Raw genomic sequence first — 15,365 nt, 5'->3', positions numbered from 1 at the left:
AGAGTCTTACTATGTCACCCTCAGTAGAGTGCTATGTTATCATAGCTCACAGCAACCGCAAACTCTTGGGCTTAAGCAATTCTCTTGCCTCAGCCTCCCAAGTAGCTGGGACTTTAGGAACCCGCCAGCCCCAGTGTACATAGCAGGCACCCTAACTGCTGAGCTATAGGCACTGAGCCTAAATATTTTCATTAATAGTTTTGTTTTTATAATACCTAGAGGAGTACTAGAGATTCATGTCGAGGAAAATATAGTTAGGGAACAATGACAGGCCATCAACGCCAACAAATCTAGTAAGGAAATTCATTCTCACTTGCCAATTCCTTGGCATTCACATCCCACCCATTCTAAAAATTACTTGTAACTGTTGATATAGCACCAAATAAATCACAGCTCTAAACCTGAATTTTCCCAATATAGAGACCCTACTAGAAATTGTAACATAAAAATCCAACTGTAACTATATCTCCAAGGGGAAAAAAAAATGAGGGAACAGAAAACAAAATTTATAAATCATAAATTTTCTAAATCAAGTAATTTAGAAATTATTACTTTGTATGTGTGTTGGGGGATATTAAAGTTTTTACTTAAATTTCATGCTCCATTACACGTAAGGAAAACTGTGTCCTAAAAGAGTAAATGCACCGTACCTACTATAGAGGAAGTTTATGCCTCAAAGTAAAGAATTACTGAAGACAGAGTAAAGTCAAAAGTCACTGGCAGGTTGACCAACCCTGTGCAATTCCAGCCTTTAGGGACCTCTCTTTCTACCCTCTCCACCCCCACCCCAGCTTTCAGCCACACTGTCTTGATAGCTGATCCTTGAAATACACAGACTTGTTCCAATCTTCAGCATTTACGGTGCCATAACCTCTGAGTAGGAGTCTCTCCTCCAGGTATCTATATGGCTCACTCATTCAAGTCTTTGCTTAAATAACCATCCTATAAAAGAGCACAGAATCCCTGTTACTGTCTGTTTCTTGTACATTTTTTTCTTCATAGTACCTATCACCATCTATTGTGCTTATCAATGCTCTTCTTCCACTAGAAGGAAAGCTCATTGAGAGAAAGTGCTTTGGTTTCCTTCTCTATCTACAATGCTTAGAATGGTACCTGACTCGTAGCAGGTTGCATTAAATATCTGCTGAATGAATGACTATCCAACTATGTGTGTATGTGTATATATGTGTGTGTTTGTGTGTGTGTGTATATATATATGTACACACAAAGATGAAGACAAATCAACCTAAGTATAATAACAGACTAAAATGAACACTAATAGATGCACTGCCTCAGAACCAGGTGCTTTATAAAGGACTTAACATTTAATCTCACACTAATCCTTTAAGATAGGTATTCCTTATTTGTGAAGGAAGAAAATTATGCTAAGAGAGAATAGATAACTTTTCCAAAGGCTCACATCTAATGGCAATGTTAGAATTTGAACCCAAATGTGTGACTTAGTCTATTATTAAAACTGGTTTTCAAAGTCTCTAAAGAGGTGCTTTTAGTGGCTGCCATGTAAATAGATGAGTTTGAGAAGGGTTTGCTAAAAAACTCCTCTTTTATTTATTCATTCAACAAATATTTACTGAGCAGCTACCACATGCAAGGTACTATTCTAGGTGCTAAGAACAGAGCAGTGAAACAAGTCAGATAAAGTCCCTTTCCTAAAAGACTCAGTCTACTGGCATAAATAACGAAGAGTCAGCTACTGAAGATCTAGGGGAAGAGCGGACAGAGGAAACAAGTAAAGACCAAGGTAGGAATAAGCCAAATGTATTTAATAGAAAAAAAAAAAACAAAACTATTCTATGTTTGGAACACAGTGACCTAGTCAAAGGATCTGAAGCCAGAGAGGTAGACAGAGAACAGAGCCTTAATGGCCTAGTAAGCTGTTAGGATTTTATTCTAAGCCTGAATCCTTTCTGTACTCTAGTAAAAGCAGGGTCTTGGTATAATGGCACTAATGCTATTCAAAAGATCATTCATGTGGTTGGCACATAATAATAATTTAAAAAGAGATCATTTAAACCACTGTGTCGTAAACAGACTTGTAGTTGAGGCCTTTCCAAGTTTCTTACTTAGACTACTGCTATATCCTACTTGGTGTTTTTCTAGTCTAGGTAAGAAAGGCTTTAGCTATACTGATTGATATGAATAATGGAAGTGAAAGAAATGATGATGATGGCAGCTAGTATTTATTGAGTAAATACAGATCAGGCATTATTCCAAGTTTAGTTACAACTGTTTAAAGAGTTACAACTATTTAAATTGCACACAAACTTTATGGCCACCCTGTGTGTGTGTGTGTGTGTGTATTTATATATTCACTTAATCCTTAACAGAGATGGTACATTGTTTGCCTAAGGCCATGACTACAGAGCCAGACAGCCTATGCTCCTAACCATTCATAATACTGTCTCTCTGTGAGATGAAATGGAAGTATGTGGCCAAATTTTTCTGTAGTAAAGCCAAAAGAACTTAATAAAAAACTGAATGGATGGGATGAAATAAAGAGAAATCAAGGACAATTCACAGATTTCTGGTTTGGGGAACTGAATGGGTGCTGATGATGTTTACTAGTAAGAAGCAGGCTAGGGAAAGGGATAGATTCTGTTTTTAAGATAGAGATGCCTAGCAAACATCCAGCCAGAAAATCAACAAAGGGGTAAGGACTCAGCAAATGAGAAGGGTTTAACCTGAATATTGTTTTTAAACCACATTCTTTACAGAAAAATCATAGAACACAGTTAATAATTAAAATACTTTAAGTTAATTAATACCTATTTTATTCATAAAGTAAAAATAGAAATAATTGGAAATGATGTACTATTGCTTATATAATAAGTATATAAACCAACCAGCTTATATACTGGTTGGTTTCATTTCACTGAGAGCAGTGAATAATTGTGTCCAATTATTATAGGTTAAAACTTGTATATAGTAAGCTCCATTACACATAATGAAACTACTTAGTATGCCTTAGTATAGAACAATATTATTCCTGCTAAATTTTCCATGAAATTATTTCAAATAATAATTATTGAAAAATAACTATTTTCCTTACTAATCTTCCTCTCAGGAGATATTTTGGTTTCCTATTCAGTTTCCTCACTGTGAGACTGGAATGCTGATTCTTTACCAAGAAGGCTAGGCTTAGTTTAAGGTTTAAGAATTTGGTTAAATATATTACATGTAGGGCAAATTATAAAGAACAAAGGAAAAAGTGTATATTTGTGAGAATGTCATGAGATTGACTAAAAATAAAAGGGAAGAGTAAGACTTAAAAGAGGTGCAACCTTGAAAGGCAAGCCTTCCCCCCACCAAGGCAACTGAATTCTCTCTCTTTTTTTTTTTTGAGACAGAGTCTCACTTGGCAGCCCTTGATAGAGTGCTGTGGTGGGCGTCACAGCTCACAGCAACCTCCAGCTCTTGGGCTCAGGTGATCCTCCTGCCTCAGCCTCCTGAGTAACTGGGACCACAGGCGCCCACCACAACGCCCAGCTATTTTTTGTTGCACTTTGGCCAGGGCCAAGTTTGAACCCACCACCCTTGGTATATGGGGCCAGTGCCCTACTCACTGAGACACAGGCACCTACTGGGAACTGAATTCTTAAACTTAAAAGTTAAAGGGGAAGGAGCAGAAATGGTATTTTAGTCAGAGAACATGATGACTGTAATAAGAGTTTTTAGAGCAGGGAATAAGTACAGATAAGGAAACTGAAGTCCTGAGAGGAAATACAACTTCCATAAGTCACATACTTACAGAGTGATGAGAAAAACACATGGCATGCAGTTAGAGTGCATTATTATTGAACTCTTTTCATCTCTAATAATTCAAAAAGAATTGTTTTGCTTTGGTTTTTTTTTTTGCAAAAATAAGCAAGCTGGGCATGCTGGCATGTCCCTATAGTCTCAGCTACTCCAGAGGATGAAGCAGGAGGATTGCTTGAACCTAGGAGGTCCAGGCTGCATGACTTGTGACACTGTATGCCAGAGAGAGACCTTATCTCTTTAACAATAAACTATAAATATATACATACACACACTCACACATGCTTAAAAATCACATGAAAGCTCTCAAAATACAGGAGAGTTGCCATGAGAACAAGTGTGAGGAGACTTTTCATGTTGGAAGGCTGCATTAATTTAGCTTTAATCAAGGCCACATTCAAGAAACTTCAATTACGTATACTTAAAATGTACATTATTTTCTAAAATCTAACTACTATGTACTTTGGGTTAGATAGGAAAATATCAATTTTGTAGCAGTAAGTGGTTGAAAAGCAAGAAAGCAGTTAAGCAGTTTGGGGCATGTTGCTAAAGATGTGGGTATCCTGTGTGTTTCTGTATTTCAATTGGATCTTTCTTAGCACCAATGACTTTCAAATGTCATTTCTTGAGAGCGCAATCCATTCCATCTGTAAGTCTTTAGGTGGCTTCTTCAATAGGTCTTCAAATGATTCACACAATTCACACAATTGGGAAAAGTGTTCACCTGAAATGTCCTTTTGAAGAAGAAATGTTTTAAGGAGAAGTTTTTTTTGAAATGCTTGGATTTTTGGCCATATGTCATTTACAGACTTAATTTTGCCTTACAAAGAAATATTCAAGTCATTTTGATTTGACATATCACACAGAAATGCTGCATTTCTATAGAAATCTTCCTTCAGTAGTAATTCACACTGCTGATTCTGTTCTTAATAAACTATCTGTTCTAACAGAGATAAAATTTGGCTAACACCTATCTCTCAATAGTCAAAGCATTTTAGAATGACAGGTAAGTCAACACTGAATACCCTGCTGTTCAACGTTAGCATGCTACAAAACTAATGATGCTGTGTTGCATGTGCTTTAGCAAGGAGATTTTGGGGATGCAAGATGTAATGAAAAGAAAGGAAAAGAGAGCATCTGGATCTGTTAATACTTTTTTTTATCTGTGCAATAAACCCTTCCTGTTTTCCTGTCATGGAAGTGCACTGCCTGTACATACACTCATTAAATTTACCGAATTCAGGCCGGGCGTGGGAGCTCATGCTTGTAATCCTAGCACCCTGGGAGGCCTGAGCTCAGAGGTTTGAGATCAGCATGAGCCAGAGTGAGACCCCGTCTCTACCAATAAATAGCTGGGCGTTCTGGCAGGTGCCTGTAATTCCAGCTACTTGGGAGGTTGAGGCTAGAGAATCACTTAAACCCAAGGGCCCAAGGGTTGTGGTGGAAGTTGCTGTGAGCTATAATTCCACGGTACTCTACTGAGGGCCACAAAGTGAGACTCTGTCTCCATAAAAAAAAGAAAGAAAGCAAAAGGAAAAAAAGAAAACTTCAAACTAAGAAGATTGAAAGCAAAATTAAAAAAAAAAATAAATTTACTGAATTCAGTCCAACTTCAAAACATTTATCTTTAAAGTTGTTGAACATACCTATTCTCTGTCTTCTTTTCACAAGAGTCCTGAAAGCAAGTAACTCTTCCTAGCCAAGAAAAATATTCTGTTATGACTCTAATGAAGTATAAAACTTGTGTCACGTCAGTAGTATCAATTAATTCATCCAAAACAATTAAATAATATACATTTTCCTTTTGAAGCACTGCAGGAAGTTGTTCTGTTAAGTTGAAAGCTAAGTCATACTGCTGGTCAGTTATGGTTCTTTGGTACTATGGTACTTTGAAATGTTATCCAGGTCTTAGCATCCTACAATTTTGACCATGTGTTCTTTCACAATTTCTGTGTCACTGAATGACTTCCCTTTTCCCTCAATATATAAGCTATTTTATAAGTTCTTTCAGTGGCATTATTTCCAGGTCTTATTGCTGCTTGAAAGAACTAACTTTGCTTTTGCTTTTCATCTTTTAATTTCTGCAATACAATCTTTCCTGCCTTCCCTTATCTATGGTCCTTACGAGTGTCATAATGCTAATAATGAGCACTGAATTTCTTTAATGTTGATATTGCAGTATCACAAAGCAGGCAAATCACCTTATCTTTAGCAAAAATAAGATAATATTACTATTCTGAATTCTCATCACAAACATCTATTTTCTTCCTTTACTGTTCTCTTGGTTTTCTCTGACATGATGGACTATTAAGCAGACATAATTTATTTTTATTTTTTTTGTTTTTTGTTTTTTTTTTGAGACAGAGCCTCAAGCTGTCCCCCTGGGCAGAGTGCCGTGGCATTACAGCTCACAGCAACCTCCAACTCCTGGGCTCAAGCGAGTCTCCTGCCTCCACCTCCCAAGTAGCTGGGACCACAGGCGCCCGCCACAACGCCCGGCTATTTTTTGGTTGCAGCCGTCATTGTTGTTTTGGCGGGTCCGGGCTGGGGATTCGAACCCGCCACCTTAGGTGTACGTGGCTGGCGCCTTAGCCGGTTGAGCTATAGGTGCCAAGCCCAGACATAATTTAAAAAACACTGCTAAGCTGTGTTAAGTATTCACAAATTCCACTTCAAACAGAAAGACAGTACACTACTGTCAAAAGCTGATAACAGACAGGTAAACTGGACCCTGCTCTCACCAACCAGTCTTATATGGTAGTGGCACCAGTCAGGTGGAGGAAGTTAGAACTAAATCATGAACATAGCACCCATCAATTTAGCCACTAATGTTCTAATTGTGCTGGTTAATCTAGGAGGATTATTTCACTGAAACTTATTTTATTCTTTGGTATTTAAAATACATTCATTTTAAAAATAAAATAAAAATAGAAAAGATGAACGAAAATGTAATAATAAAAATAAAAGGGTTTCTTCTGTAAAATTTGGATTCAGTCAAAAGGCCACACTAAGGACCTAGAAGGCCACATATGGCATTAAAGCCACAGGTTTGCCACCCCTGCACTGGAGCATTTATCTGGGTCTAGTGGGCTCAATGTTCCAATGAGGCAAGAGCAGCTTTGATTTTATTTAACACTTATGGAACACGTATCTGCTCTACATGCCAGACACTGGAAGAACATGACAATTTCTGTCCTCAAGGAACATATAATCTAATAGGGGACAGACAAGGAAAGCAACAGTGATGAAACACTGTATTAAGTGCTGTAACAGAGGCATGTTAAGTGAATATAATCTAACTCAGTTTGAGAAAAGAGGAAATAGATAACACTTCAGCAGAAACCTGAAGAGGAAATGTGTAAAGGAGAGAAGGGCAAGGAAGGGTGTCTGAGGCAGACAGTATATGGGATATAAAGCATATAAAGACCTAAGAAATGAGAAAGTAAGACACAATGAGAACTCTAAGTGGCTTAACAGTTCTGAAACATAGGGTGTATGGTGTAGACTTATGGAAAATGAGGCTAGAAAGGAGAAAGGGGCAAAATAATGAGCCATACCAAAGACTCTGGACTGACTTGTAGGATTTTTCCAATCGTGGTCTGTTGATGACCTGCCTCAAGATTACCTGGGGTAGGCCAGGCATGGTGGCTCTAGCTGTAATCCTAGCACTCTGGGAAGCTGGGGTAGGAGGATCCCTTGAGCTCAGGAGTTTGAGATTGGCTGAGCAAGAGCAAGACCCTGAGTCTCTATTAACAATAGAAAAATTAGCCAGGCACAATGTTGTACTTAGGAGGCCGAGCAGGAATATTGCTTGAGCCCAGAAGTTTGAGGTTGCAGTGAGCTACGATGAAACCACTGTACTCTCTGTCTCAAGAAAAGAAAAAAAAAATTACCTGGAATGTTTGTTTTAAAGTCAGTTTTACTGAATACTAACTTAAGAAGGTCGGGCATTTTTTAACAAGTTCCTCAGAGTTATTGCTTATACCCACTAAAGTTTAACTAACAGCTACAGTGTAAACAACTATATTATGTTATAAACACTGAGAGGACTTTCGAGACAGTAAGTAATATTTTGTGTAACTGCAACTTGGTAAAAGGCAAAACAACATAGAACTAGTACTCCCTAAAACCATAAAGTAGGCAGCCCAAGGGATCCCATAATTAAAATACTCCAGTTACTCCTTTTCCATTACTATAGTCCCATGCTGCCTTTCACAACTATTCAATTAGAAATAAATTTTAGTTCTTTATTTTTAGTTATGTTTCAGTAACTTCCTCACAAAAACAATTTTAGAAACACCTTTTATGCTGCTCTGATAATTCTAAGACAGACATGCACTACCGGGGGCAAAGGGGTGAAGACTTCCACGCTCAAGGAGAGCCCCCAACTGTGTTAGATACAACTACTGCAAAATAAAAGAGGAAGGAAACCTAAATCAGACAAAAGGAAAAAAACTTTGCAATTTACTAAAGTACAAAAAGAGGAAGAGGACACATCGAAAGAAGGAGGAAGTCACAGCAGATAAGGAAAAGGAGATAAGTAGGATACACATAATGTAAAGTGGAACAAAAATTAGAAGGAATTAACTGTTCATCAGATTGGGCAGCAAAGGCTATCATTTGTAACCTGTCTAATGGAAACTGGGAATTTAATAAATGAACAGTCTTAGAAGTTTAAGGATGAATTTGTATGAGCTCTTTACAGAATCAAGATAGTAACCATAATTGTGTATAGCAAAATTTTCCTCAGGTTTTATCTTTTAATTTAGTTTAAAAAAACTAGATGGTCTTTTCTTTTTTTAAAAGGCATTGTTAATAGTTCTATTTTTTAAGTTACTAAACATACAAATTCTTTTCCTGGTGAATTCTTCTACTATGTTGTTTAGTTCAGTAAATTCTTCTCTGTCCAGAAATCAGATATGAAGGAAATAAAAACAAAAATCTTAGGACTCCCCTCCGCACAACCCCTTATACAAAAGAGAATGCTTTGCTTTCTTTCATTTTTCCAGGCACCAACAAAGAACTGGCCCCACTGGTCATTCATTAAGGAATTCCTTGCTGCCCTTCCATTATGTCCAGTCTTAAAACTAAATCTCTTCCAATTTCACTCCAATAATAAATTACAAGTTTATCTTTACAGGTGAAGAAGAGACAAGAGAGTAGCAGACATTTTTCCACCTACTCAGGGACATCTACATAACTGATGATTCCTTCACTCTCTCTCTCTTTTTTTTGTCCTTTAATATTTGCCTTATCTTATGTAAAATATAGGTCTTCCTGAGTCTCACAAGAATGTAACTATTTTGTCTCACTACACACACACCCTGTTCTTTTTTTTCCCTTCTGTATATCTTTAAATGCTGAAACTAATTTCCTTCAGAAAAACAGGCATAGGTTTGTCTGTGGTTTGTTTTGCCTGGGCACACCCTAAATTTTTTTTTTTTTTTTTTTTTTTTTTTTTATTTTGAGACAGAGCCTCAAGCTATCCCCCTGGGTAGAGTGCTATGGTATCACGCTCACAGCAACCTCCAACTCTTGGGCTCAAGCGAGTCTCCTGCCTCAGCCTCCCAAGTAGCTGGGACTACAGGCGCCCGCCACAACGCCTGGCCACTTTTTGGTTGCAGCCATCATTGTTGTTTGGCGGGCCCGGGCTGGGGATTCGAACCCGTCACCTTAGGTGTATGTGGCTGGCGCCTTAGCCGCTTGAGCCACAGGTGCCGAGCCTCAACTTTGTTTTAATAACCTCCACTGATCGAGATTTTTGCCTCAGTCACTTATTTTGGATCAGTGAGTAAATGCTTAAATTGTTTATTCATTCAATCTTTCTCTTATGTAAATTATTATTTTACATTTAAATTATTATACAGGTAGCTTAGTTTGCATAATGTAAGGGTGAGAACCTAAATTGATTTTCCCCCAAATTTAAAATATTCCATCCCTTGGTATTTTTTTCTATTTAGATAATTAGGTGCTAGATATATACCACATTCTTTTTTTTTTTTTTTTTGAGACAGAGTCTCAAGTTGTGGCCCAGGGTGCAGTAGCATGGCGTCATGGCTCACAGCAACCTCCAACTCTTAGGCTCAAGCGATCCTCTTGCCTCAGTTTCTCTATTTTTAGTAGAGATGGGGGTCTCGTTTTTTGCTCAGGCTGGTCTCGAACTTGTGAGTTCAAGCAATCTACCCCCTCAGCCTCCCAGAGTGCTAGGATTTCAGGCATGAGCCACCTTGCCCGGCCCAGAGGATCCTTTTCTACTTACTATATCATATCTATACCTTCTGTTCTTAATTTATCAAGCAGTGGAGTTGAAGAAAAAGTCAAAAGTTGTCTTTTGCATATCCATCACTATAGTTTTCTCTACACATTAGTTGCCCTCAACAGAAAGCTCCCAAGTTCTACACAGGATCTAACCTTTCAAAAATACTTTGCTTACAAAGAGCTTAAGCTTTTGTACGACGGAGGTTAAACAGAAAAAAAAAAAAAAAGAAAACAAGAACCATGAAATAAATTTCATGACTTAAAAGAACATTAATATTACCTGTGGAAGAGATGATAGAGATATCTTGGTAAACAAATTCTCTACGAACAAAGTTTGTGGTACGTGTGTGAAGCAAATTTAAAGAATGCTATGGTCTCCTAAGTGTTGAAAGGGACTAAGAAGAAAGCAATGCGCTATTTATTCAGAGGCTTCACATGAGCAAGCCTGAGTTAAGTGGACACCAGGCAACTTGCATAGATGGTCTGGTTTTCTGGGACTGAGTTGATACCTGGAATTCAGTTTTATAAAGTTTGACATGGAACTGATCCTCCCTAATAGAGCGGATACACTACACTTGGGCTAGCCAAAGAGAAATACAATTTACTTAAATGAAAGAGAAGCACTAGGGGAGATGACTTGCAGCCTTATGCCTTTTCTTTTGTTTACATCCAGTTCTGACAACCCAGGATCTAACTAACCCATCCTCTTCATTATCACTTACATAAGGAAGTATAAAAACAAACTAAAACTATTTTAACACTTGGTGGAGAATATAATACCTGAGAGCTATAAATTAAATTCAAGGGCAATTTTGCTAAGTTAATGTTTTATAAAGCACTTAAACATACACCTTAGTAAAGGAATTTCTTCTACAGGATGATGAACCATATCTTAATGAGAATAAGCATTCTTTTATTTACACTGGATTTTCAAAATGCTACACATTCATAATCTATTAAACCTAAAATAGCAATTCCTTATCTAAAGAGAAAAAAATCTTAGTTCAATGCTCTACAAAGAAACTTCTGGACGGTGGCTGTGGTTCAGTGGGTAGGGCGCCGGCCCCATATACCGAGCGTGGAGAGTTCAAACCAGGCCCCAGCCGAACTGCAACAAAAAGATAGCTGGGCATTGTGGCAGGTGCCTGTAGTCCCAGCTACTGGAGAGGCTGAGGCAAATTGCTTAAGTCCAGGAGTTGGAAGTTGCTGTGAGCTGTGATGCTACAGCACTCTACTGAGGGCAATAAAGTGAGACTCTGAGTCTAAAAATAATAATAATAACAATAATAAAAGAAACTCCTAACATTCCTATAAAAAAAAACTTCTAGTGACCAATCTTTACACAGCATACCATAAACCACTATCTGAGACCAAAGAGCCACTAAAAACACAAAGCACAAAAACTAAAAAACAAAAAATAAAACACATAAAATTCTACTGTTTATATTCCAGTTTTTCAACTTCATTTTAAGAACTATGAGAGAATACGTTTCTATAACTGGGCACGGGGATCATGTCTGTAAAGTCAGCTACTTGGAAAGCTGAGCCTAGGATCACTTAAGCCTAGGAGTTCCAGGCTGCAGTGAGTTATGATCATAGCACACTGCGTTTCAGCCTAGGTGACAGAGTGAGACCCCATCTCTTAAGAAAAGGGGATGGGGGATAAGGAGGAGAAGAAGAAGAAGAAATTTCTATTGTTTCAAGCCACCCAGTGTGTGGTAACTTGTTACACAATGAATAATCATGCTCTGTATACCTACATACATGTATATGGTCTATACAAATGGGGATGCTATTACAGATTCCAAAGATGTTCACCTTGCTCCTTCTGCTCCAAAATTTGGGCCTTTTCTGTTACACTGTTAACATAGGTATCTAGTTATCTTTGCAGACAACTGATACTGCATGTGTACTTACCAGCCTCAACTGGAAGAAGCAGCTAAAATTTCCCTTATTTGTAGCTAGAGAAAATTGTCTTGAAAAGCTCACCAAGGAGGCAGGTAGCATTTTTCTTCACTTTCTTGTCCTGGCAAGAAATCTAATCCTCAGGGCAATCAATGCTTTAAGGGGAAAGGGAGTTCAAGGTAACTGCAGCTTGCCTTTTGGAAGCCATGTGGATTGATTTTGAATTAGCAATATGAACTCAAGGTTTTAAACAAATAAAGGGAAGGACAGAGATAAAGATAAAAACAAGTTATATACATTTGCAGGTATGTCCACTGACAGGGCCTACTGGCAACGACACCCCAGTAACAATTAGCATACTTAGTGCCTGAATTTTGGTTTCTAAATACTGTACATACTCTACACAAAAACTGGGAATTAATAGAATGATAACCAGTTCTAAGACAGGGAAAAAAACAAGTGAGCCCCTAGAACAGCGGTTCTCAACCTGTGGGTCTCAAACCCTTTTTAACAATGAAAATACATTGAGGCATTAGGAAGGTTGAGAACCACTGCCCTAGAACCTCATCTTGTGGTAAAAAGTGCTCAATTAATAATGGGCACATGTCAAATGAACACAGGAGGCAGTCTAAAGGGGATCTGAGGGCCTAACCTGGGACAATTTAAATACCTAAATATATTATGACAGAATAAATAACCCAAAGAATAAAATCATACTAAATTAAGATATATGGGAAAGAAAATTCATCCATACTACAGAATGCCAACTAATTAATGTAAAAGAAATGACAGAAAAATGACCATTTTGCAACCATTGTCATAATTACTAAATAGTTTAAGTAAAAAAAACCAAGTTACTAGTTTTAAAAAATCATGGCAAGAATCACCAGCAGGTGCTAAAACTTGGGGGACTTTTTTTTTTTTTTTTTAAGAGATAGAGTCTCACTTTATCACCCTTGGAAGAGTGCTGTGGCATCGCAGCTCACCCTTGGAAGAGTGCTGTGGCATCGCAGCTCACCCTTGGAAGAGTGCTGTAGCATCGCAGCTCACAGCAACCTCCAGCTCTTGGGCTTAGGTGATTCTCTTGCCTCAGCCTCCCGAGTAGCTGGAACTACAGGTGCCTGCCACAACGCCTGGCTATTTTTGGTTGCAGTTTGGCTGGGGCCAGGTTTGAACCCGCCACTCTTGGCATACAGGGCTGGTGCCCTACTCACTGAGCCACAGGTGCCGCTCTTTTTTTTGCTTTTAAATAAAAGATTGTGTCTTGCTCTTTCACCCAGGCTGGAGTGCAGTGGCAAGATCATAGCTCACTGTAATTGTGAACTCTTGATCTCAAGTGATCTTCCTACTTCAGTCGGATTCCAAGTAGCTAGGACTACAGGTGCATGCTACCATGCTGGACTAATTTTTTTTTTAAATTAAATCATAGCTGTGTACATTTATGCAATCATGGGGTACAATGTGCTAGTTTTATAAACAGTTTGAAATGTTTTCATCAAACTGGTTAACATAGTCTTCACAGCATTTTCTTAAGTTATTGTGTTAAGACATTTATATTCTACACCTGGTAAATTTCACTTGTACCCTTATAAGTAATGCACTGTAGGTGTGAAGTTTAAGTGCAGTGCTAGTTCAACAAAGTAAGAGTTAGATCTCACTTCCTATGAGAGGCCCATGAACTTTGTACATCTCTATGGCATTTAAAACCAATCAGTTGTATATTATGTGGTAGTCATGCACTTGCCTTATCACCATCCACACCCACCTAGGTTGTAAGTTCTGGAAATAGAGAGACCATATGGTTCTTATTTTTTATCCCAGAGCAACTGGGAGTCATATTCTTTCTTGAATTTCAACTTTTGTCTGTCAAATATTTCTAATTTAGGATGACTCAAAATTTAAGATGACATCTAATTTAAGATGACTCAAAACTAAAGGTGCATTTCTTTAAAAAAGTGACAAATGTTTCTGGTTCTAATTTAAAGAAACCAAAATATTTAAAAAAGTAATTTTCCTATTAATAAAGGGATGGTTTAGAAAAATCAGACAGAAAATCTTACAACACACTTTAGCAGAAGTGTGTTGAAGAGTATTTTTTTTTTACACACAGAAGAGTTTTTTTTTTTTTTTTTTTTGACAGTAGAACCACTGTAAGATGACCACCTAAAGGACTGTGACAAACTGGTCAACATATGGAGGCAGTCAACATAAGCAATAAGGCCTAATGTACTGATATGAATACGTGGTACATGTCTAGTCTATGAAAATTAGGTCAACTTAAGAAGGTGGTCAGCTATGGAGGTTACATGGTGTTTCTAATAGAAATACCTTATAGGATGTTTTCAAGTCCATGATTTGATCCAATAGCTGTGTTAACAATGACTCTCTGGAAAAAGTTAACAAATGACTATTAGTAAGCATTCCTGTATCTGACAAAAAAAGTAACTCTAATTAGTTTTAAGCAAAGAATCTATTCAAAGTTGAAGAATCTTATCAACATATTTGTCACAATATCTCTCAACTTCCTTTGTTTCCCTTTCTCTCCAAGGTTTTATTCCAAAATTCTCTTGTTCTGCAATCTGCTTATATCTTCATGTCTTTAGATCTTGTCTCTTCATTCTGCTCCATCAATTTTCTCAATATCCGTCAAAAGAGCTACTCCCAATTACTACATATGAAAACTTAAGGTTGGAAAATCTCATATATAGTAGTTCTCCATCTCTGCATGCCTTAGTATTTTATTCCAGCAGGAGTCAGAAATCCAACCAGAAATGGATCATTATTCCTGACATTACTTAGGCACAAATGGGACTAGATAAGGTTTTATAGCCAAGAATTAGCATTGGGTGAAAAGAATAGAGTCTAAAAAGTTACTGAAACTTTCAGAATGAGTTTTTTGGACATTGAAATAATGCATGCTATGGAGATAGACCATAAAAGCTGGCTGAATTTCATGATCATTAACTATATTTTGAAGTCTTGCATCATGATGAATTGCAGCTTTTTTTTCTTTTTGGATATGGCTCTCCTCAAAGTATACATTCACATTCATGGTACTGCTCTTTTTGAAATTATTCTGTGATTCAATATACACTGACATGAGCATTCCCTATTAAAATTCTCCATCTTCTGTGGGAAAAAAAAAAAGAATACATGCTAAACATCCCTGCACATTTTAATATGAGTTTTGGTTAACAAATTCCAAATAAATATATCTTTCCTTTTATACCCTAAGTATGAATTAGTAAAAATAGATTTTCTTTACTTTATATCATTGAAAGGGTCAGTTTAAGAAACAGCCTGGGTCTGGCAGAGTGGCTCACGTTCTAGCACTTTGGAAGGCCAAGGTGGGAGGATCATTTGAGGCTGGGAGTTTGAGACTAGCCTGAGCAACACAGTGAGAACCCTGCCTCTACAAAAAAAAT

General features: G+C 37.5%; 1 protein-coding gene across 2 annotated transcripts in view; it reads right to left on the bottom strand.

Annotated features, from left to right (window-relative positions):
- The window catches only part of RAPH1 (Ras association (RalGDS/AF-6) and pleckstrin homology domains 1), an 83,816-nt gene extending 68,665 nt beyond the window's left edge, over positions 1–15,151 (bottom strand). For both annotated transcript variants that reach the window (XM_003785013.3, XM_012802205.2), the window contains exon 1: positions 14,269–15,151. In XM_003785013.3, coding sequence (XP_003785061.2) covers positions 14,269–14,361 — 93 coding nt within the window. In that variant the 5' untranslated portion in view covers positions 14,362–15,151. The remainder of the gene's footprint in view (positions 1–14,268) is intronic.
- Between the last annotated feature and the right edge of the window lie 214 nt (positions 15,152–15,365).

This window comes from Otolemur garnettii, unplaced genomic scaffold (genome assembly GCF_000181295.1).
Source record: "Otolemur garnettii isolate 467f Iridium unplaced genomic scaffold, OtoGar3 scaffold00013, whole genome shotgun sequence".
Taxonomy (NCBI): Eukaryota; Metazoa; Chordata; class Mammalia; order Primates; family Galagidae; genus Otolemur; species Otolemur garnettii.
Note: the sequence above shows the minus strand (reverse complement) of the source record. Positions and strands in the feature narration are given on the sequence as shown.